Raw genomic sequence first — 25,676 nt, forward strand, 5'->3', positions numbered from 1 at the left:
ACTTTAATTGACAGATTTAATCTGTCACAATGAAAATTAGTTTCCCACTTCTCTGTGTTTAGATCTCCTTCACTGTATGAAGGCTGTAGGCTCTTGTAAAACCCTCTGCTGATATCCTGAACGTCAGGTCATGGTGTACCACAGGGAGATGGGTTGTTCAAAGTCCACCACTTGTTGAAAACATTATAAAAATCTGAATGCAGTATCAACAGGGTGAGTTCAGGAATTGGCAGATAATGTTAGATTGCTTTCTGATTTGGAAACAATGGCAAGATTTTAACAAAGAACTATAGTAAAATATACATAAAAAGATCTTGTTTAAAATGTTGGCTACAGTGGACACTAGGAGATTTATTGTATTGCCTTTTTGCTATTATCGTACTATTTTTATAATAAAACAATCCTGTTGACCCGCTTCTTTCTGAACTTCCACCAAAATACAGTGTTCTCTTGAACCTCCTTTAGTCTATTTTCCAGCATATCCATGAAAAAAATATCTGCTAAACATCAAAGCATATTTCATAGACTCATTTCCAGGTCAGTAATCCAAAGGCACAGAGCAGTTGGGGCCATTCCTGTTTTCTGATGGTAGCTTTATCTTAGGAAGATTTCCACACTACATATCCTCATATACACAGAGTGAACAGGTTTTAATTCTGTCTCTCAGGATGCAAATTTGAGTCAATATTTAAAGCATTTCTCTTGACCAGAAATAAACTTAGTTTATAGTAAATATTTTCTCTGAACACAGTTTTCTTTTCAGTGACCAAGTGCCTTTTTTTACCTCTCTCCTCCTCTTCCTCTTTCTCATTATTATTATTACTATTATTATTTTGTTTATTTGTTTCAATTTGTTAGCAGCCCCAAAGCACAATCATGGTATTTAAAACAAACAAACAAACAAACAAAACTGTCCCAAAAACGTATCTAAGAATAATTGGGCTGTTACTCTTAGAAAGTAATTACAAAGTGTAACATGATTCTGGAGATCTGTTTATTTTCACCTGAAGTCTGACTACCTTTAAAACTTTCCAGATGGATCAGTATCTATTCTATTATTTCAGATCCTTCAGAAGAATAATTATATAAAATATCTTTGAAAATGGGTTGAAATCTTTCCTGAGAAAACATGAAATCATTTTTTTTCTTTCTCCCAGTTAAGTGATGGAAGACTATTCATTGTAGTGGTTAATAAGACAAGTCATACTACCTAACTTTTAATCCAGCTTTATCATTTTTTACCTGTATTATCTCAGGCAAGCTACTCATCCTGTTTCTCAGAGAGATTTTACTATAGCTAGGGTTTTTAACTCATATAGCACATAATAATAATATATATATATATATATTCACATAATATTAGTGTGTTATCCTTAGTTATGAAATAGTTATTGCATATTTATGATCATAAAAATTATCACCTTATATAGGTATAAATTATTATGCTTTTGATACAGATGGAATTTAACCTTCCTTCAAAGCATACTAACTTCTAGAAAAGGAGGAACTATATAAAAATATTTTTTGAATATTTTATTAATATCTGTGGCAGCTTTTCAGCTCATTCCATTATCTAAAGCAAACTCTCAACAAGTGCTATGCAGTTCAGTTTTATTTTAAAATATGTCAAACAAATCATTTATTTGCAATCTTTGGTAACTTCGAGTAAGTGCCACTTGCCATTTGGAATGTGTCATCTTCATATGGTGATAGAGTTATGAAATGAATGAATTTCTTTAGCTAGGCAGTGGTGGATCATGTGGCTTACTCACTTTGAAAACAACCAAGTGATTTTGAAATTTTAAAAAAGTGAATAAGAAAAACAATTTACTAGAGAGTATGAATAGAAACGTGCAAAAAGGGAGGAAACTTAGGTATGAGCCAGTATATCACATGCCTCTATGGATTAGATATGATACAAATCTAAAACAAAGCTTCTAAAGATATAATATAATCTATTAAGCTACCTAAGAAACTGACCATTTCAGCACGGTAGTTACTATTGACACGACCAACATGGTTACAAACCTTCAAAATATTTCCATTCACATTTACTAATTTTAAACCTTGCTAATGTAATATGACAAACTTTTTGTCTATATTATAGCAGAGAGTTTTGAGAATATTTGTGTTGAGTACTTTGGAAAGTGTTAATTATCAACAATTATACTTTTAATGAATAAAGCAAACTTCTAGAAAGACCTCCATTCAATGTCATAGACAATTAGCACTAATATACAGAGATTTAGACCATATTCTGTTCTACAACAAAGAGGCAGCGTTGGGTAGTAGAAAGTCCATGTATTTGTGTTTCTTTCCTTTTCCACCTGAATTGGACCTCTGCATTTTCTGCTTAGATGAAGTAAGAACAGAAATCTCTGATTTTTAATCTCTTTATCTTTATAATAACAGTAAGGTTACATTTTTCACAGATTAGAAATGATTATAATAATAATAAATAATACATAGTATGTAGTATAATGTATAAAATACTAATAGTATATTAATAAGAATATTGCATACACTCAACCAATTTTAATTATTTGTTGCTTTAACAACATGAAGAATAACCAATGATTTTTTCAATCCAAATTTAAGATTACATGATATTAGTAAATTGCAAATTTAATTGGTAAATTTCTTCTTTAATTTAAATAGCTAAAAATTAGAGAGTAGAAAAATCACATTATTCTTTTCTGCTAGTATTTCTGGCTAGACAACCTCTCTTGATAGACTCTCTCAATTAAAAGGAATTTTTAAATCTTGAAAAAATAAAAATGTTTGAATGCATCAGTAAGTTGAGTAGAAAATTAGACATTGAGACAATGTGTCGGTAAAATTATAATTGAACTTCTCTATAGATATATAGGCAAATGGTCTCAGTAAAGAGAGAGCTTATAAATGGCTCAAAAATATATAAAAATTTTATTTGTGTCAAATTAGACACTGAAGATCAATGTATAAAAGACTATTAAATAAATTGTGCTGGGGCAGTTAACATCTATATGAAAAAATAAAATTTGGCTTTACATTTCTCCATTCATAAAAAAATAATTCTAGTTGAATTACAATCTTAAGTGTGAATAGAAAACTTGGAAATATTTGAGCAAAAATTATTGGAGAATAAATTTAGGACCGTTGGTTATACATTCTGGTCAGATAGGTGTGATCTAGGATGGAACAGATCAATGTATCAACTATATCACAATGAAAGGTTTCTGTTTATCTAAAATACTGAAAGGACATAGACTAGAAAAGCTCCAATCAGGAGAAAATACCTTTAACATATATAAAACTGCCAGAGAAAAATTTTCCAGAGTATCTAAGTATATCCTACAAATTAAGAATAACATCAAACAACTACTCAAAAAAAAATCAGTGCAGACATGGAAAGAAAGGTATTTGACACAAACGTTCCACAAACAAATGAAAAGATACATAGAAGTTTGTGAAATTGTACTAAAAATTAAATGGAGATACCACTCACACCTATCAATTGACAAAAAATTTTTCTGACAAGCCAAATGTTTGAAATGATGTTTTCAAAAAATAAGAGTAATGAGTATTGTTACACACAGCTGTTAAGAGTTAATTGGCACAACCACTTTAGGAAAATTGTTCATTGTTACCTAGTAGAATTTTACAATGAACTTTTCCTACTTTCTTGTAATTCCATTCCTAGGTAAATGCCCTGGATAAAATCTTATACATCTTTACCAAGAGACATAGGTATAAATATGTGTATTGAGATATATTCATAAACTGAAATATTATATGGGAATGAAAATTTGAATCTCAAACACCTGATGTTAAGAAGAAACTACGTATAGTGTTGAGCTGGAGAAAATATATAATTTTGTTTATATAATATGCAAAAAATTTGAAAGCATTGTTTAGTATTCAAACATAAGTGGCAAAGTGATTTAAAAAATGAAGGCAGTGATTAATTAAATTTAGAGTGGTAGTCATTTCTCTGGGGAAAAGAAAATTGCAATAGTTGCAAATGATATGTAGGAAGTTATACATTTGTATTTTGAGAGACTAAGATATTAAAGTCCTTAACTGATTCATTCCCTGTATCATCTTTTTCTTTAGTATAATTCAAAATTCTTTAGTGGAGTTCTGCCTTTTTGAATTTCGATAAATTATTTTAAAATTATCTCATCAAAAATTTTAGAGAGGTTCTAGCCTCCCATTTTTAAAAAGACATTTTTTTACAAATATGATAAGCTATTTTTATTCCACTCTAGTCAGTTTGTAAACAAAATTAGAATACTTTGTGTCCGTGAATTACTAATGATTTGAGAATGATGGTGACTACTATGCATTGCTTACAAAGCTCTTTACATCCATTTTGATTTAGAAGAAAAATCAACCTTAGGTCAGCCCAATTGAGTAATATTATGCAGATTTACCTCTTTTAAAATGTGGCATCATTAAATCTAACCTAAGCGATATGTAATACAATGTGTTAAATTGTGTTCTGTATTAGGATTGGATAGATTGGCAGGTTTAATTGGCTTTTTTTGTTTTACACGATAATCTTTTTCCTTTGTCAGAGTAAAATACAGCTTAACGGTATAAAAGATTACTCTAGTTTCAACAGTCCTTATTATTAAAACTATAATTTACTCTGATTTAACACTAGCAATTAATGCTTGCATTCTTCTGAAATGCAACCAACCAAACCAGTTAATTTAGTCAAGAGCTCTACCTTAACCTAAAATAAAATATTTGGTGGCTTAGCTGGAAAAATAGAAATACAGCTTATTTACTTAGGTCTTTTCAGCCTATAAGCTGCCATTCCTTATAGCTTACTGTCAGCACAAAGTAGTCCCAAATGCTGTTGCATTAGAATCAGACAGACCTGAGTTCAAATCCATGTTTTGCTACCTAGAAGTATGACTTAGAACAAGTTAATTGCTTAGCATCTCAGTTTTCTCATTTATAAAGTGGACATCATAACTATTTTCCAAGATGGAGTGAAGACTAAACTAATAATATGTATATCCATACCACAACATCTAATATCTGGATTTATCAAGAGTGCAGACAGTAGATGCTCTTCTTCAGGGATTAAATGCAGGTTTTGAATTATGACGTGATTTATAAATGAAATAAACATATTAAATGAAATATACAGATAAGACAGATATTCTAGTAATTTCTGAGTTATATAAATTGAAATGAAAGTTTATTAGCCATAAATTTATAGTTATCTTCATAAAATTACATTTTAGAAGTACAGAAAACTGTGCTTCTGTTGAAATTGGTATGTATTTGTATTATTTATTTGTTGGTGTATATTCATGTAAAATCATGTAACATGAACTCTAGAGGAATTTCCTATGAAAACTATTGCCAAAAATTAGAGCATTAAATTCATGATGACTGCATATAAATTTAATGAAATAGCTTTGCCAAGCAACAGCAATTTACAACCAGTTTGAGAAATAATAATGTGATTAAAATACATGAAAAATAACTACTTAGGAACTTTATTTTACAACTGTAAGGTCGCTCTGTTTATGCTCTAGGTGAACACAGAGCACCTGAGCCTAAAGGGATATGGTGCAGAGTGAATTGTGAGAATTGTTGCTGATTCTGTCTTTACCACCCTTTGCATTCAGCCATCGTGCAGCAATGTCTTTGATGCAGGAATCAATGTAATACCACCCTTGCAGAAATAGCGAAAACACTCCTATACAATAATTGTAATATCTGATCTACACATTTAATTCAATACAGAATTGCCTTACCATTTATTTCCCTTTAGTTCATGTAGAAACTAGAATCTTAAGTAAGCTTTCTATATCGCTTATGGAAATTAACATTTCTCTTATTCTTTGTTTCCCTACATTGGAGATAAGACAAAAGTAGACCAATAACAATTTTACTATCACATCTCATAGCAGAAGTAGCAATGAATAGAAATGTGTTGAAAAGTATTATCATGTTTTTCTTTGAGTGAATCTTACAAATAAATGATAATAAACCTTCCTAATAGAATATTGATCAGAATGTTGCAAGTGGCAGTGATACTGAGAAACAACATTCTAATGGTTATTGAATAAGTAGGGAAATAAAATTATCATTTGTAGTACATGTGCATTCTGTCATGCATTTTAATACTTGAGAATAAATGTGTATTTCCTTAAGGCACCAGAAAATTGTACAGTTTGTTTCAATAGCCATGGAATTTTAAAACTCAAGTTGTCATTATGATTGTTTGAAACCAAGTTCCATGTCTTTTTTTCTGAAAAAAAAATCTAAAGATGACTAAAATAACTTAAACATGATAACCTGAATAATATTGTAAAATGTAAATAGTGGAGAAGGATTACGTTGTGTATTTCATATAAAGTATATTTCTCATAGCAAGGAAAATCTCATGTAGCAGTGATTACTGGTGGAAAATTAACCAGGGCCTGTTTTATTGTGTCATGTTTTATGAGGCATTTTATAATCAGAATACTCATTACTTCATGATAGTATAGTAAGTAATTCACTACATTAAGTCGTTTTCGCTCTGTTTATGCAGAAATAGGAAAAAAAATGACTAAAACAAAAATTTGTCTGGAGTTCTCATGGTGTGCAGCATGTTGGATCCGCTGTTGTCACTGAAGTGATTTGACTTGGGTCACTGCTATGGCATGGGTTCAATCCCTGGCCCAGAAACTTGCACATGTCACGGGCACAGCTAAAAAAAAAAAAAAAAAAAAAAATTGTTCATAGGCATTAATAATATTTTTCAAAGGAAACTTCCTGTTCTTTTAGAAAAAAAAAAGTCATCTGTTTTCATCCTAGTTTTTCTTTAAAAAAAAAATCTGCACCATCTGGAAAAAATATAAAGAATAAATGAAAATTGGAAAAATGACATAAAAGAATAGAGTAAAACCATTTAATGTGGATTTCCACTATGATGGACCTCAGACATTCATTCAAACAGGAAAGAAATCCCTTTGGGATGACGAAACTTTCAATCGAATCACAATTTTGTGTCTGTGTGGTAGTTGTATTTAAATTCTTTAGGTTTTTCAAACTCAGATTTTCTTTTCTCCCTTGCAGTAAAAGCAATATTTTTTGTTACTTTTTAAAACAATTGATGACTTGCTTTTTGTAAAGTCAAATATTTATCAATCTTCTGTTCTGTAAAGTTAATATGTAAATGCAGTCATGAGGTTAATACCCCATACCTTTTTGGGGTATTAAATAAGGAAAAACTTTCACAGAATAAGAAAAAGTATTTTATTCAGTTGAATCTCATAATTTCCATTCCCCAAATAGTAGGCATTATGGCTGTTTTACCTTCTTTGAATAGGTTAATATTTTAAACATCACACCAAAATATTTTTAATTGAAGTATAATTGACTTATTGCATTGGTTTCACTGTACAACACAATGATTTGATATTTTATACATTAGAAAATAATCACCACAATAAATCTAGTTACCATCTGCATACCAAAATATGACTCAACTCTTTAACATTAAGAAATATTTGAAGCTTATGCTTCTATACAGAAATTGTCTCGCATAAATAGTACGAAATTCAAAAGATACACTTGTTTTAATGCCTATATTATTGTTACCTAATTGCTGCTGCCTCAAGGGACTGTACAGAATTTATACATTTCATATCTTTGGGTTGAGGCACAATGAACGCCTCATAATAAGTGAAGTTAGGGTGAAGATATTGAGAAAATAATTATTAATGGTGTATATATTGACTCAGAGATAAATGAGTCCACAGAACTTTCTGAGTTTGTTAAGGTGCTTGATACTCATTTTAAATGTATTTAAAAGACTATATGGAAAACTAGCATGTATCTACCATTTGAATATTAATAGAGCATCTGAAAGAAAGTCATCCTCCTGCCTCTCCTTATTTTCCTCAATTAATACCATCTCTATTACTCTCCCCAATCTGCACCCTCAATCTCAGTTCACGATTTTGAGTGCAATTCACAACAAAAATTGAAGTAAACACATGGAAAACAAGGGAGTCTGGAGAAACATGAACTACAGTTGCTTAGAGATCAAGTTTCTTTTTAAAATTTCTGTCTTTATTCTGAATCTGTGCAGAAATTTTCACCACAATTAAGATTCAGATTGAATTTTAATATTTGTTAAGTAATAATAAAAATCAGCTAAATACTGGAAATTAAATACAAATTGTACAATACAATTGTAACTTTCATATGTTTTAGAGTAAATTTATTATGAATATATATATTGTGTAGCCCATTACAATAAGAGGCCAAAAGCACTCTTACTATATTGAGCTACCAAACCAAATGCCTTGTTTGCGCTGATGTGAAAGATTTCTATGAAATAACATAAGTAAAAATAGCAAAGACTCAGTGTAATGGGTAAGAGCAAATTTTAGATACAGTAGGAATGGTAGTATATTTCTAGGTTGAAAAATTGTGTTCTTTGATACTTGGAACATTGTGTGTTATGTAACACAAGTGATTATTTTCTAAATGCTTGTTACAAGGCTAAAAATGTCGTGTCATGTTTCAGAGATGACTATGTAAATCTAAGAAGGAAATCTGAATGTTAAATTTCAAGAGCTGATACATTACAGGATCATATCACACAATACATTTTTAGCTGATTTTCACTTTTCCAGTTAAAACAAGTCATTTCAAACATAGAGTTCATATTTTGTAGATACTATAAACAGTATATACAGAAAAAGTAATTTGTTGACATGGTGTCTATAAGTGTATTTTAAAAGTCAGTTTTGTTTGACCTGACTCTTGAGTTGCCACCAAGGTGAAAATACTTCAATAGAATTTATATAGAATAACAATATCTAAGAATTTTGGCAATAGTGATAAAAAGAACTATTTGCCTTGTTTTTATGTCTCAGGTATCGTTATACACTATTTATATTTATCAGCTTATTGAATTCTTATGATGATGCTGAGAGATACCTACTATTATAATCCACATTTTGTGGAGAAATAAACTGAATCTGTCAAGGGTATGTAATTTGCCAAAGAGCACAAAGCCAGTTGATGACAGAGCCAGGATTTAAAGCCAGGAAGTCTAAGTCCAGGATTTAAAGCCAGGAAGTCTGAGTCCAGGCTTTAGGCTCTTCACCAACAGGTTCCACAGCTGTATTTGATACTGCTATATTGGGAAGTGCACAAAATACTTTTACATGTGTTACATCATTGAAATTTAATAACAATTCTATAGCAAGAGAATTTTTTTTTAATTTTTAAATTTTTTTATTTTTTTATTTTTATTTTTTTATATACTTTTTTTCCCACTGTACAGCAAGGGGATCAAGTTATCCTTACATGTATACATTTTTTTCCCCCACCCTTTGTTCTGTTGCAATATGAGTATCTAGACAAAGTTCTCAATGCTACTCAGCAGGATCTCCTTGTAAATCTATTCCAAGTTGTGTCTGATAAGCTCAAGCTCCTGGTCCCTCCCACTCCCTCCCTCTCCTGTCAGGCAGCCACAAGTCTCTTCTCCAAGTCCATGATTTTCTTTTCTGAGGAGATGTTCATTTGTGCTGGATATTAGATTCCAGTTATAAGTGATATCATATGGTATTTGTCTTTGTCTTTCTGGCTCATTTCACTCAGTATGAGATTCTCTAGTTCCATCCATGTTGCTGCAAATGGCATTATGTCATTCTTTTTTATGGCTGAATAGTATTCCATTGTGTATATATACCACATCTTCCGAATCCAATCATCTGTCGATGGACATTTGGGTTGTTTCTATGTCCTGGCTATTGTGAATGGTGCTGCAATGAACATGCGGGTGCATGTGTCTCTTTTAAGTAGAGTTTTGTCCGGATAGATGCCCAAGAGTGGGATTGTGGGGTCATATGGAAGTTCTATGTATAGATTTCTAAAGTATCTCCAAACTGTTCTCCATAGTGGCTATACCAGTTTCCATTCCCACCAACAGTGTAGGAGGGTTCCCTTTTCTCCACAGACCCTCCAGCCCTTGTTATTTGTGGATTTATTAATGATGGCCATTCTGACTGGTGTGAAGTGGTATCTCATGGTTGTTTTGATTTGCATTTCTCTTATAACCAGTGATGTTGAGCATTTTTTCATGTGTTTGCTGGCCATCTGTATATCTTCTTTGGAGAACTGTCTATTCAGGTCTTTGGCCCATTTTTCCATTGATTGATTCCATTTTTTGCTGTTTAGTTGTATAAGTTGCTTATATATTCTAGAGATTAAGCCCTTGTCGGTTGCATCATTTGAAACTATTTTCTCCCATTCTGTAAGTTGTCTTTTTGTTTCCTTTTGGGTTTCCTTTGCTGTGCAAAAGCTTTTCAGTTTGATGAGGTCCCATGGGTTTATTTTTGCTCTTATTTCTATTGCTTTGGGAGACTGACCTGAGAAAATATTCGTGATGTTGATGTCAGAGAGTGTTTTGCCTATGTTTTCTTCTAGGAGTTGGATGGTGTCCTGTCGTATATTTAAGTCTTTCAGCCATTTTGAGTTTATTTTGGTGCATGGTGTGAGGGTGTGTTCTAGTGTCATTGCTTTGCATGCAGTTTCCAGGTTTCCCAGCAATGCTTGCTGAATAGACTTTCTTTTTCCCATTTTATGTTCTTGCTTCCCTTGTCAAAGATTAATTGACCATAGGTGTCAGGGTTTATTTCCGGGCTCTATTCTGTTCCATTGGTCTGTCTGTCTGTTTTGGTACCAGTACCACACTGTTTTGATGACTGTGGCTTTGTAGTATTTCTTGAAGTCTGGGAGAGTTATGCCTCCTGCTTGGTTTTTGTTTCTCAGGATTGCTTTGGCGATTCTGGGTCTTTTGTGGTTCCATATAAATTTTTGGATTGTTTGTTCTACTTCTGTGAAAAATGTCATGGGTAATTTGATAGGGATTGCACTGAATCTGTAGATTGCTTTGGGTAGTATGGCCATTTTTACAATATTGATTTTCCCAATCCATGAACATGGAATATCTTTCCATTTCTTTACATCTTCTCTGATTTCTTTGATTAAAGTTTTATAGTTCTCAGCATATAAGTCCTTTACCTCTTTGGTCAGGTGTATTCCGAGGTATTTGATCTTGTGAGGTGCAATTTTAAAAGGTATTGTATTTTTGCGTTCCTTTTCTAATATTTCATTGCTGGTATACTGAAACGTGACTGACTTCTGAATGTTCATCTTATAGCCTGCTACTTTCCTGAATTTATTAATCAGTTCAAGTAGTTTTTGGGTTGAATCCTTAGGGTTTTCTATGTATAGTATCATGTCATCTCACCAAAGTGGGTATAGAGGGAACCTTCCTGAACATAATCAAAGCTATTTATGACAAACCCACAGCAAATATAATACTCAATGGGGAAAAACTGAAAGCCTTCTCACTCAAATCTGGAACAAGACAGGGATGCCCACTCTCAGCACTGCTATTCAACACAGTTTTGGAAGTCCTAGCCACAGCAATTAGACAAACAAAAGAAATAAAAGGTATCCATATAGGAAGAGAAGAGATAAAACTGTCACTGTACACAGAGAATTCTTATTAACAACATTTTATGGATGAAAGAACAGAAGTTCAAAAATACTAATAATTTGTTAAAAGTTGCACAGCTAATAAAAAAAGAACTAAAGAGAATTAGGTAAACAGGTACTCACAAAGATAGAAAAACATATATATATAAGAAGCAGCATTATGAAATCTTTAAATATATATAATAGTTAGCATTTCTCCATAGCAATCCATGCAACTATACAAAAGTTATGCAAATACCAGAATATCTTCTTAAGCTTTTGGATGACATATGGAGTGTGAAGATATTTTTTCTGCTTTTCCTATAATACTAAGTTTGAAAAAGTCATACCATTTTTTTGCCACTTAATTATGTGAATTACATAGTTCCAGAGAATAGAAATATCTAATAAGATTATAAACTTTGTACTGTTCTAGTTTGAATATGATCTTATGGGAATGTATAACATTTGGATCATCTAAGATACGCGTTTAAAGGAGCCAGTCTTAAAAAACATATAATGATGGATGTGAAATAGTAAATCTTCAATTAATTCCTAATTATACAAGGTAGTAAATGATATCTGAGTATTTAAAACGCTAAGGGTGACTGAGTCATTAGCATTTCTTTAAAAATTTTTATCTTTACTGTTCTCTTACATTGATATGATGTGATTTTCTGTATTCTGCTCAGTCTGTGCTTTGTACAATTCTAACTAAAATTTATATGTAGAAAGGGTTTTGAATTTTGTCAATGCTTTAAACTAAATAGCAGTAGAAAGCCACAACTTATTAGACTCTGTTACAAATTAAACTGGAGTTTTTGGAAGTAAGTCCTCAGTTACATTACTTTCATATGTGATATATATTTTAAATGCAATTTTATGTTTCTAGGGTCCTCCTGGAGCTGCAGGGGCAGAGGGAAGGCAAGGTGAAAAAGGTGCTAAGGTAAAATATTTTATAGATATTATGTTTGGAAATCTGAGTGTACACTGAACAACATCTATTTCAGTACTTTTAATAAAATAATAAAATGTCTTTCTTCATCATTAATGTGTTCACATATTTTATTTTCTAATAGGGAGAAGCAGGTGCTGAAGGTCCTGCAGGAAAAACTGGCCCAGTTGGTCCTCAGGGACCTGCCGGAAAGCCTGGTCCAGAGGGTCTTCGGGGCATCCCCGGCCCTGTGGTGAGCATTTGTGCTGCAAGATGTCATTTTGAAAATAACTTCTCATTTCTTAAAAAAATTGTGAATGAAAATATTTATGTCGGCATTATCTTACAACTTATCATCTGGATGTTTTATGAGAATGCAGGAATATTATGTGATTAAAGTCAGAGACTTAAAATATTTGAGTATGGCATTTATTAATAAAAATAAAATTCTAACTTATAAAGGTCGCATAGAAATCTAAACCCTGAGATCTCGAAGATGTAAGCCTTTTTGCGCACATCCATCCACCCATGTATGTGAGTGGGCATTTCTTTTTACAAAGAAAGTAAAAGACTCAAAAATTGCTTACAGTATTTGTAGATGTTCTCCATGTGATGGCATTCATAGGTGATGTTTGCTTTCTTTCTTTTTTGTATTGCCAAAATTGAACTAAAGAAACAATTATATCTGCATTTATTAATTTTAAAACATTTTAAATTTATTTTTCCACAGGGAGAACAAGGTCTCCCTGGAGCTGCAGGCCAAGATGGGCCACCTGGTCCTATGGTGAGTAGCACCTCTTGTGTTATTTGGAATTCCAGAAATGAAACTGTTTATAAGCTAGAATTCTTGAAATTTTGTCTTATAAATAAGTTTATATTTTGTACAATATTCAAGGAAGTGCATTACTCAGCTCTGAAAAGAGGAAAGTAATCCTAACTGATAAGTTATTTGGGAAATATGCCCTTGCTCAGCAGATTCTTTCCTTTCTTATGTCCATTGCATGAAAAAAAAAAGTTCCACTCTGAATAAAATGCCACTAATGGCCCAGCCAGTTCTTTTCCAAATGTGGACAGTTCCTCCTAATGCATGCAATTACACTTAGTTTCCTGGCACTTCATTTAAAAGAATAGCATTGGCTCAGGCATACGGTGATTCTTTCACCAAATAAATTGTTCTTTTCATGAGTCATACGGGCTGAAAGATAAAACCTTAACCCCCATGAGTAGAGAGAGGTATAATTATTATAACGCTGAAGTTTGGATACTGTCATAAACTTTATATGCAAACAACACACTTGAGAAATGCAATAAAGCATTTAGTTGACCAGCATATGGTTCATAGACAGAGCTTATTGTCAGAGCCAAGGCTATCCTTGTAGAAATTTGGGCAGAAAGTGAGAATCCAAGTCTTGCTTTTAAAATCATTGCTTACTAGGAGACATTCTATTTCATGTTAGAAATATTTGAACTTTATGTTCTAAAAACAATGATATATAAAGAGATTAATTAAAACAGCAAACAATACATACAGCACTCTGCAAGTGTAATGTAATTGATTTAAATAGTCAGATTCCTATGTATAGAAATTTAAATTTTAAAGAACTACCTCTTATATCAGTTACCGCAGATAAATGTACTGCTCAGAAAGCCATCAAAATGGGGATTAGCAATCTTAATTATTCAGGAGAATTTGCCCATTCCTTCTAGTAAAAGTATCACAAAAATTTCCTCTGACATTTCACATATTTCATAAGTGTTATTATTTAACTTTCACTGAAAAGTCAAAGATTTTTAATAACTGGATAAAAGTTGTCAAATTTTGAGGAGGTTGTCAAGTCTGCACATGGCATCATTGGCATAGGAGCAGGGTCTTGGCTAAAGCAGGATTCTCACTTCCCCAAGTCTGCACCACCGTTTAGGGAATATTCTTCTTAGATTTGCTAAATTCCTAACTACAGAGAGTCAGATCCTAGGGAAAAAAAAATACTTTGTCGTAATATCACCTTAAAATTTGCCAAAGATTTTTTTCTTGTTATTTCAGGTTTTCCAGTAAGTATTCTGACCTTTCTCCAGATGAAATAAAAAACATCATGCTGGAGATTTCCTTCAGCTAATATTAAAAATAAAAGCATAAGACATACCACCCGATTCTGGCTTGCAAAAGTTTATGCTTCTGAATCTGAAATAAATGTGGGTTTACAGAGGAAGGCGCTAACAAGTCACACCCTTTTTGGCAGTGAAATGAAAAACATCAGAACTGAGTAGCATGGCTGCCATTGTTTTTTCTGGCTGCTGGTTTTATTAGAGAGTACTTAGAATGTGCATATACTGGAGCTTTTTCATAACATCAAATAGTTTGATTGTGATATCTAATTTTAATGAAAATGCTACTTGGTCTTCATGAGATAAGAGTGGCCAGAAAAATCACCTTCAGGAAGCCTTTTATAAGCAATTCAATGAGCTTTTCAATTCAGCTAAGACGTATGTGTTTTAGTAGGCAATTTTGGATTAGAGTGAGAAGTAGCATATCATGATTACAGGACAAGATCATTGACTATCTACCCAAGAGCCCTGGTTTCAAAAATGAGCAGTACTACTTGATTGCTGGATAATTTTTAGAAAAGTTATTCATCTCTTTAAGCTTTAGGTTCCTCATCTGCAAAATGAGATATTATGAAGATGAATTAAATGGGAATATTGACCCATGGGGTTCTTATGTTAATTAAATGAGTTATTTGAATAAAACTTAGACCATTTGTTATATAAGCAACAATTTAACAACTTTATTTATATTAACCCTTAGACTGGATTGGGCTAGAGTGAAACAAACATCTCTTAAAATGATTTTTGGTGTCTGGCCACTGTATATAATCAGCTCTACTAGAGTTTAGATATAGTACAATATTTTTTACTTTAAAATTTAGATGTTTTTAATGGTAACTACTAAACATCTATATAAGCAGGAATTTTATATACAGATGTATCGACATAATATGGAACTGAGAATAGATAAATAGTACATGTGAAAGCTAAAAGAAAGTGAAGGACAATGATAAGGTTGTATAAAGATTTCTATTTGAGGATTTCTTTAAGTTGAACTTTTTTTTTTTTAGTAAATAGTCAACAAAAATCAAATGGTATTGAATTGAGTATTTTAAAAAGAACAGTTGCATTGTTCTGCATTCTTTCCTCTGCTACAGAGTCAAAATTAGCATGACAGTAATTTTAAACTAATTTTTATTTTATTTTTTGAAACATGATTAGCATCTATTTTAATCTTAAGCATTTATTTCTTTTTTGTTTCATAATCTTTCATTTTTAAGAAGCTATTTTTTTCAATGTAGCTGAAATGTTGGTTAGTATTTATTTTGGAGACATTTATTATTATTATACATTAATTCTTTTCACATACTGGTAAATAAAATATGACAATATTTTTTTAAACCATAAGTATGTGAATAAATGGTAGGATGGGTTACTACATTATATTCTGGTTTTTTAAATGTTGCATTTAACTTATCTCTCAACAGATTTGAGATATGTAACATTCTGTAATGATTTGCCTTTCACCAAATTAAAGACTATTTCACAATACTGCATTTTAAATGAGATGTAAGGTCTGCAGTTGCTTTAAACTTCAGTGAACTAGAATTTTGAGATGCATATCAAAGCAAATATTCTTACAGCATAATCCTGCAGGGGAAAATATTTGATTGTGTATTCTAGACACTTAAGATGTATCATCCCTGTTTTCCTTTTTCACTTTATTACTTATGAATTATGTATTTCTCTAGGGTTTTTCCATTTACGATATCCTAAAGAGGAAACAGAAAATATGTATAGCTGAAATAACATTTTTATATACAGAGTTGATATTTTTGATGTGTCCCAAGTTCAGAGGGTTATTTAGAACTGCTATCAACATCATAACTTTAACAATTTCTACTTCCAGCTGATGAAAATAAGAAGCTGATTTTACTTGGAAAATTCCTTCTTAGATATAGGTCACAATTGCATAAGAGATTATTAGTTTAGCGGAATTAACACTCATTTCCTCTCACTCCTTCATATATAGTACTTATATAAATGATTTAAAATGCATCATAAACACAAATCATGTTTAGTATGTTGCTCACCAAGCCTGAGCAATTTGAATCCCCGATGTTTTCTTCTTTTTCTTCTATTTTGGCTTTTACTATTAGAATGTGATGAGAAAGCTGATTGGTAACTGTCTGTAGAATACACAAAACAAATAATAATTAACATTTACATTATAATTTACTATATGGAGTGCTTTTTTTTCCTTTTTTTATCACAATTCTTCAAACCACTATTACTAGAATACTTTTAGAAATAAAGCTCTGAGATAAGAAGGAAGAGACCCAAGATCACCCAACTAATAAGTGGTAAGCCTGAGTCGCTGAATGAAGTAGTGATTGCAATACAGATGCCCAGCAAGCCACATCCCTAGTAGTTCTCCCACTTACAGCTGAATTTTGTAGCATGTACATGCTGGAAAGAGTTTTAATGGAAAATGAGAAGTAAAGAAAGAAAAAAAAAATCTGGCCTTTTTGAAAATTTTGTATTTTCATTCTAAAGAATGTATCTACTTTTAAGTGCATATGTCAGTTTTAACCATTGTTTTTAAATAGTTTCTGCTCCTGGCCCAAGTATATAGTTCTTTCATGAAACTACATTTTTATTAGGACTATTTTTTTATGCTTTTTTACATCACCTTGTTCTAACATACAGAATGTTTGGGATCTATCCTGATGGTCACATGACCTCAATAATTTTTTTTATTATTTCTATTACGCATTTCAATTATTCCTCTAAAAATGATGAGGCATCATTATTTTCCTAACAAATAATTCACCAGGTCTTTCTGATGAAATCAGAGTAAAGTAGATGCAAAATATACTTCCTTAATTTAAAAATTTTTAAACTAATAGACTTGAATATGTAATGTTTTATTTTAACATAAATGACATACTTTATGCTGTTCTGATCTGCACATTGATTTAATGGATTTGGCACCTAATGCCATATAGCCATGTTTCTCAAACCTTACTGAGTAACAAACCTATGAAACAGATTGCTGATTTCTTTTTTTTCTTTTTTTCTTTTTTTTTGTCTTTTTAGGGCTGTACCCATGGAATATGGAAAGTCCCAAGATAGGGGTCGAATCCGAGCTACAGCTGCTGGCCTACACCACAGCTCATGGCAATGCAGGATCCTTAACCCACTGAGCAAGGCCAGGGATCAAACCCATGTCCTCCCGGATCCTAGTCGGGTTCGTTAACCACTGAGCCACAACAGGAACTCCAGACTGCTGATTTCTAATTCCAGAATTTCAGAGTCAGTCTGGATCAAGCCTACAAATTTGCTTTTCTAGTTTATTCACAAATGGTACTCATGCTGCTGGTCCGAGGATCACACTTAGAGATCATCTACTCTAATAGATACTAGCAAACAAGATGGAAGTCCAGGGTTAAAACCTAGCCTTCAAATATTCTTGAGAGTGAATTTGGTAATTTCTTTGTAGACTCCTTTTTGCCTATCAGAAATTTAACAGCGGCATGATTATTTTTGTACCAAAGAGAATCTAAATTGAATTGACCCAAATTTACATCTGAGAATGAATAATTTTCTTATTTGAGGGTTATTAGGCATATTTACATTTAAAATTATACATACTGTCTATGAAAATAAGTTCAATCTCTTAATAGAATGATATAGGGAAATTGTTCACTTTTATATCAATACTTATAGAATTTCAAATTCATTCATAAATAAAAACAAACATAAATACTTCTAATAGTCCAAAATATTATTGTTACACAGGACTAATTTTACTAAAATTATTCTTACTTTCCTCCAATATTCAGGATTTCAGTGTGAAGAGTAGACTTGTAAAATTAAAAAATGGAAAGGGCTCATCTACTCAATTTCACAGTAGCCTCTTGAGATAGGAATTATAGTCTTGAGTTTATAGATGAGAAAATTCAAGCTCTCTTTGGTTAGCTAATTTAAATGACTAATAAGAAAGGCTGGCTTCTACCTCAAGTCTATCCTCTTCTGAACCCATACTTTTCAGATCACATCATACTTCTTGGTGATCCAAGGTTCTTAATACTTTAAATTCCCCAAAATGAGGGGCTGGAACTTAATTTGCTCTTTCACACTGAAGACTCTTAAGTGTCTAGGTAGAGGGAGGAAATTACTCATAGTAGCATTATAGAATATACCATAGTGAAGACTGATCGTATAGCTTAGTAAAAGTAAAATAGTTTAATATTGAAGTGCTGTGTTAAAATAATTTTTAAAATCTAATTCAAATAGTTCACTTCAGTCTATATAATTCAAATTCATAGATAAAACTCCTGTTTTGCCTTTGTTTCTTGATGTGGTGCTTGCTCTAGGCAGTAGTGACTCACGTCCTGATTTCATCTATCACATACAAACCAGCTGGCAGTGACATTTCCTCTGACAGAATCTGTTGCCTGCACAGTTCAACTTGTTGCAATTTGAGAACAAAGATCTTATTTTGTGTTCTTTCCGATTTGGAGTACACTATTTTTATATTTAAAAGTTTGCTAAAAAGTCATCATTATAAACATTTCTAAGCATAGTGCCCAGGACTAAGAGTTAGTTGCTAAAGCCATGCCATAATTCATTAAAATACAGCTAAGCCTAAAAGGATGAGTGCCTTATCATTGAACTATAAAAAAAGATTTAGGCTATTAAAATAGAGATCTGATAATATGATAAAAGTAAATTATCTTATTTATACTATTTATAAATCATTGAGATAAGAGATTCAATTCAGGAATTACAGCTAAAAATACTATCTTGGGAGTTTACTTGGGAAAAGTTATTAACAATGGTCAGTTAACTGTCAAAAGTTTGTTGAGGTTTTTGCCTTTAAATTTTACTGGAAATAGTGTAACCTTTAAATTTGAGTTTCGCACCAATATCTTTGATTAAGTGAATGTATAAGTTGGAGACCTAAAATTAGTGTAATTACAAACATCCTTTCTTAAATGAGAAACCATGTAACTCATGTCATATTTTTAGCTTTATATTTATTTAATCGAACATCAATATTATTTTTATTATAATGATTATCATTCCATGGAGTTTCAAACACATGAAATTATTTAGAATCCTGAAAAATAAACACTGATTTTTATTATTTCTGAACTCTATCATATTATGAAACTGAATCATCCTGTGGATAATGATATATTCTCTGATTTGTACCTACTCCATTTTTGTTTATTATGTATTTCTCATTTAGGGACCTCCTGGCTTACCTGGTCTCAAAGGTGACCCTGGCTCCAAGGGTGAGAAGGTAAAAATAAAAGAATGTGTTATTTCAATTTTGATAGCCTAATAGCAGGGACAGTAATTTTGAAGATTAAAATAACTCAGAAGGAAATTTGTCATTCTAACCAAGGAAAATGTTGTCAATCCTTAGCTTCCAAGATGAATTTAGAAAAGAGAAAATATACAAAATAACAGTGAAAATTTGTGCCAGAACTCAGTGTTATATTTCTCAGTGTTACTTTGTAGGAGCCATATGGAGAAAGCATATGGTTACACTAAAATAACTATTCAGAAAATAAACAGAATTCCAAAATGCCATTTTTTATGTTTTTAAAAATGAAAACAAAAAATTTAAACTAGACTATCTTTCAAATAGTTATTTGAAAGATATATAAGCTCTATTGCATTAAATAAAATAAACCTTTTTAGAATGGCATTGATTTTTTTTTGAATTATTCCTAAATCTCTAGATCATTCTTAGATCCTGAAAAATCTCCAAAGAATAGAACTCATTTCATATGAAAAAGATGCTTATTAAAATAATGAATTTTCAGTGTTTGTTTCACCAATATTGTATATAGTCATTCTTTGTCTTTTTGTTGAAGGAATTCCCTTTAAGTAAATTAAATACTGAAGGTGATATTTTTAGAAAGCATTTTGTTCAGTAATATTCCCCAACCCTTAATAAAGGTCTCAATGTAATCAGTAAATGATCCTGTTAGGGGAGGGGAAAGAGGTCCTTAATCCTGTATTTTATTCAGAAAGGGTTCAAGTTTTTATCTGTTTTTTTACTCTTATGTGTTATAAATGTAATGTGCAATTCGTTTATGACTATAATTCAATATACGATTATACTTTATATATTGTTAAAATTTCTTTGCCTTTCAAAGGGACATCCTGGTTTAATTGGCCTGATTGGTCCTCCAGGAGAACAAGGTGAAAAGGGTGACAGAGGACTTCCTGGAGCTCAAGGATCTACAGGAGCAAAAGGGGATGGAGTGAGTAAAGACATTAATCATTTTCCTACTCCTTTCCAATCGCACACATTCCTTTAAACTTGACCAAGGAAGTGATTTAGAGCATCTTAATCTCATTAAGTCAATGATGTTTTCAAAAAGAAATTTCTTTTACCTTAGAGTAAATAAATAACAAATATGGCTTAAGTTTGAAACCATAAAAATTACAGTTCAACAGGTAATTACGCAAATGTTTATTGAATCCCTACATACAAATTATTATTCTGAAAGCTGCACGAATGTAGATATATATATGTAGAAAGAGAGACATTGCAGAAAAATGCAAAAAGAATACAGGTTATCTTACAGAAGTTATTTCTTAGATTCACAATGGAAATTTTAAGCTCTTCTTACATATTTTTGCATTGTCTAAATTTTGCAATGTGTTGTTATGTGAAATGTGAGAGTGGAACAGCTGAGAAAAAACTTTAATTTGGATGATTCTCTCCATAGGGAATTCCAGGTCCTGCTGGCCCCATAGGTCCACCAGGTCCTCCAGGCTTACCAGTAAGTAGAAGACAAAAGAATTTCATAAAGTAAACATATATACATACATACATACATATATACATATATATATATACACATACATATATATACCTAAGAGACACAAATTCTCCAGATTTTTATCTGTACTCTTGCCTTTGCATTTTCTAGGGTCCTCAAGGTCCAAAGGGTACCAAAGGCTCTACTGTAAGTATCTTTCCCTTTGTCGTTTAATATTTCAGTGAAACCTACTCAAATGCCTTGTTCTTTATTTATCTTGTTCCTTATTCTTTCCAACAGGGACCCGCCGGCCAGAAGGGTGACAGTGGTCTTCCAGGGCCTCCTGGGCCTCCAGTAAGTGCACGATAACAAGAGCGACATTTTGGCAGTTAGCATCCTAAGAGTGCCAGTGACTTCCCTGAATTTATAAGAAGGATGAAAAAGCACATTCTGTCAAAGTGCTGATTTCCTAGGAAATAGCAACTACCTTATTTAAGTACTCAAGTCTACATGCCAACACTTGTCTTTTAATTTTCACTCTTTGAATATAAAGATACCTTAACTACATGTTACAATAATTTTGTTTTTAAATAGTTTTTCAGGAATGCCATATATTTTTATGTCACATTTTCCCAAAAGCAATTGATCATATGCCACAAAGATACATTAATACCCAACTAGGAATAAAAATAAAAGTTTAGATGCTTGGCATTTTTCCTGCTGTGCATAATGATAATAACAAAGGCAATGATAATAGCCACCATTTAATAGCACTGACCTCTTCCAGGCTTCACACTATTGTGTTAGAACCAAGTGACCAAATTTGAATCTTCCTTCTTGTACTTGTTTCCAAGCTATATGTGTATTAGTTTGCTAGGACAGCAATAACAAAGTACCTCAAACTAGATGGCTCAAGCAACAGAAATATACTGTCCAAGGGTTCTAGAAGCCAGAAGTCTTAGATCGAAGTGTTAGCGGCATTGGCTCCTTCTGAGGGCCGTGGCAGAAAGTTCCGCTTGAGACTTCCCTCCGTGGCTTGGAGATGGCTGTCTTCTTGTGTCTCTTCACATAGTCTTCTGTCTCTGTGTGTCTTTGTGCCCAAATTTCCCCATTTTAGAAGGATACCATTTATATTGAAATAGGACTCACCCTCATGCCTTCGTGTTCACTATATTAATTATATCTACAGCTGCCCCAATTCTAAATAAGATCTTCCTCTGAGTTACTGGGGACTTATACATGTGAGTTTTTGTGGGATACAATTCAGTCCGTAAAAATACGGATTAACTATTTGGTGTCCTTCTACTCCTACACATATGTTAAGTCAGGTCTGATTTTGTACTTCTTTTAAGTTTGTGGATTTATAAAGTTATAAATGTTTGGAACCAGCTGATGTGTAATTTTATTTTATTTTTTCTTTTTGTCTTTTTAGGGCTGCACCCACGGCATATGGAGGTTCCCAGGCTAGGGGTCTAGTAGGAGCTGTAGCCTCCAGCCTACGCCAGAGCCACAGCAACGCCAGATCCGAGCCACGTCTGCGACCTACACCACAGCTCACGGCAATGCCAGATCCTCAACCCACTGAGCGAGGCCAGGGATTGAACCCGCATCCTCATGGTTCCTAGTCGGATTTGTTCCTGCGCCACGACAGGAACTCCTTATGTGTAATTTTAAACATGACATAAATTATTATCAAGCACAAGAGACAATTATACAGCATAAGAACCTTAAAATCCTGTTTTAATATTCAGAGACTAAACTCTAGTTGCAGAGGTAAGGCTTGTGAATGAGGATTAATTAATAAATAAGAAATTAATATGCATAATATATGTCCACACAAATCTGTGCTATGTTATAGTATAGAAATAGGTCCAGAAATCATCTGATTTTTGTGCCTACCTCAGTGTTTCCACTAGATTCTTTCTAAAAGAATTTATAAAGATTAAAGATACATATATAAAACACATAAATGTTAGCAAATAGAGAAAACATTGTAAAAGGGAAAACATTGAAAAGCTAAACAAATTCTAATTTCTTGTAACAATAACATAATCAGTCATAACTAATATCTGCAGAAAAGTTTACCTTAGGGAACAGTTACGTGCACCTGTCTCTTTCACAGGGTCCACCTGGTGAAGTCATTCAGCCTTTACCAATCTTGTCACCCAAAAAAACAAGAAGACATACAGAAAGCATGCAAGCAGATGCAGGTGATACTATTCTCGATTACACTGATGGAATGGAGGAAATATTTGGTTCCCTCAATTCCTTGAAACAAGACATCGAGCATATGAAGTTTCCAATGGGTACGCAGACCAACCCAGCCCGAACTTGCAAAGATCTGCAACTCAGCCATCCTGACTTCCCAGATGGTATGTTAATAATACATGGCAAAGTGAATGCACTGAGCCTCTAAGTTACAGAAGAGCATTGTCAGCTCATTAACTCTCATTAAATGTTTAATATAGTCTCTAAATAAAACTAAAGTGAATGATTATTATTTCCAATCTTGTAGACAGAAAAAGTCATTTACATTGTGTAAATCAAGATCTGCCTTAGAAAATCTTTGTCTTATTACATAAGGTTTCATTAAATTATGACAAAATCATTCAGGGATGATTATAGGTAGCACAAGTGCATTTTATCTTGTAACTATCACAAAAAATTGATTTTATGTATGCACACATATGTGCATGTTACTTTATAATTATTTGTGTCCTGTATTCTAACTTAATTTACATAAATACAAGTAAAATTAATATGATTAAAGAGCATAACTGAATTATATGTGACCTATCAGTTTAGCAGCTTGGTAAACAGAATATTTAAGAATTAGAGTAGTTTGAAGAATTTATTTCATTGATCCATGAATAACCAGAACCACTGTGAGCAATTTATTTGTAATAATATTCAGGATAATTTATTATACCTATTATTTCACAAAGTTTTTATACACCCCTTCTGAAAAAGAAACAGTTCCAAGTAGCCTAAGTTAATTGACTGCTTCTCACAATACTAACAAGGGGCAGATCTGTATCTCATTTTAAATCTCTCACTTTATGTGGAAATACTTTGCCACTTTTTTTACTTATGGTATAGTATTATTTTGCACTATGGATCATATAACGAATGCTATAACTGAGGTCTCAATAACTTAGTACAGATAGAAAAGTTCCATGTAATTCAGGAACAGATATGCATTATGGCAAGAACATCATAAAATCCTCCTATTTTAATCAAGCACAGCCTGTTAAAAGGAAAACAGATCATTTCTTAAAGGTTCTTTACAGGCTACTATCAAAAGTCTTCAAATTTATCATGTATTTATTTGAAAAAAGATATGTTTAGTTTCATATTAATTTAGTGATTTATAAGGAGAATGAACCAGACTCTGGAGCTAGTTGAGGTAATCGTACTTAGTACCTGAAATCAGATGTAAAAATGGTAGCATTTAATGACAGCATAAAATGACATGTGATTAATTAGAACCTGAGCAGTCAAGAAAACTTTCTGAAAGTTGTGTGGATGGAAAGCTTACTGTGGACTGTAGTCCCCTGTGATTTCCATATATTAACTAGCTTTACTAATTCTTTAATGTGTTCATTAATTACAATTATATATTTGTTTGTTTACTTATCCATCAGTGCCAGGCTCTGTTCTTCATGCAGAGATTCACAGATAAACAGAAACAATAATGGCCCCAGGCTACTATTGTCTAATGAGAGAGATGGGTAAACTCTAAGTACTAATCCTAGCATATCATGGCAGATACAGATTTCCCCCTGCTATCATAAATTAGAGGGTCCCTATGAAAACTTTGCCAGCCAAGATGGTGTAACGCAAAGAAAAAATTACCTTAGGATCCATCTTGCTAAGAGATGCACAAAATAAATAGAAATAAAGCACAGATGCTCACAGATGTTCAAAGCTATGGGGCTTGATGCTGAGATATTGAGTGTCGTTCCCAGGAAAGGAGCTTGCCAGTGTCATTCTCACTGCTGGGGTGCACGCTGCCTCTGTAACTGCTTGTTGCAAAACAAATGCTGAAATCTCTGGTCATGTTTTACCTTTTCTGTAAGAAGGAAAATCATCTCCCAGTTTTCTTCGGCTAGTGAAAGTGGACCTATTGATGTAGCTGTTCGGTAAAAGCAAAGTGGCATAAAGCAACTTTTGAAAAGAGGGAGATAACCTGTATTATGAAAAACAGTAGGTATTTAGATAATTTAGGAATGACTTCATTTTGGATAAATAGGATTTTAATATTTGAGGAGGTATCATTTAAGCTGAAACCTTAAAGAGAGAGCTAGTCACACAAAGAATCAAAAAAAGGTATTCCAGGCAGAGGATAGAGGACATTCACAAAGCTTTGAAGCAAAGATCTTGGTGTCTTAAAGGAACTGAAAGAAGATCTCTATGGC

General features: G+C 32.4%; 1 protein-coding gene across 1 annotated transcript in view; it reads left to right on the top strand.

Moving 5' to 3' along the window:
• The window catches only part of COL11A1 (collagen type XI alpha 1 chain), a 202,896-nt gene that overhangs the window by 168,251 nt on the left and 8,969 nt on the right, over positions 1-25,676 (top strand). Inside the window, exons 55-63 of the mRNA XM_047785169.1 lie at positions 12,386-12,439; positions 12,573-12,680; positions 13,158-13,211; positions 19,728-19,781; positions 20,647-20,754; positions 21,226-21,279; positions 21,430-21,465; positions 21,559-21,612; positions 23,381-23,630. Of these exons, the coding sequence (XP_047641125.1) occupies positions 12,386-12,439; positions 12,573-12,680; positions 13,158-13,211; positions 19,728-19,781; positions 20,647-20,754; positions 21,226-21,279; positions 21,430-21,465; positions 21,559-21,612; positions 23,381-23,630 (772 nt within the window). The remainder of the gene's footprint in view (positions 1-12,385; positions 12,440-12,572; positions 12,681-13,157; positions 13,212-19,727; positions 19,782-20,646; positions 20,755-21,225; positions 21,280-21,429; positions 21,466-21,558; positions 21,613-23,380; positions 23,631-25,676) is intronic.

Source organism: Phacochoerus africanus, chromosome 6 (assembly GCF_016906955.1).
Source record: "Phacochoerus africanus isolate WHEZ1 chromosome 6, ROS_Pafr_v1, whole genome shotgun sequence".
In the NCBI taxonomy this organism is placed as follows: domain Eukaryota; kingdom Metazoa; phylum Chordata; class Mammalia; order Artiodactyla; family Suidae; genus Phacochoerus; species Phacochoerus africanus.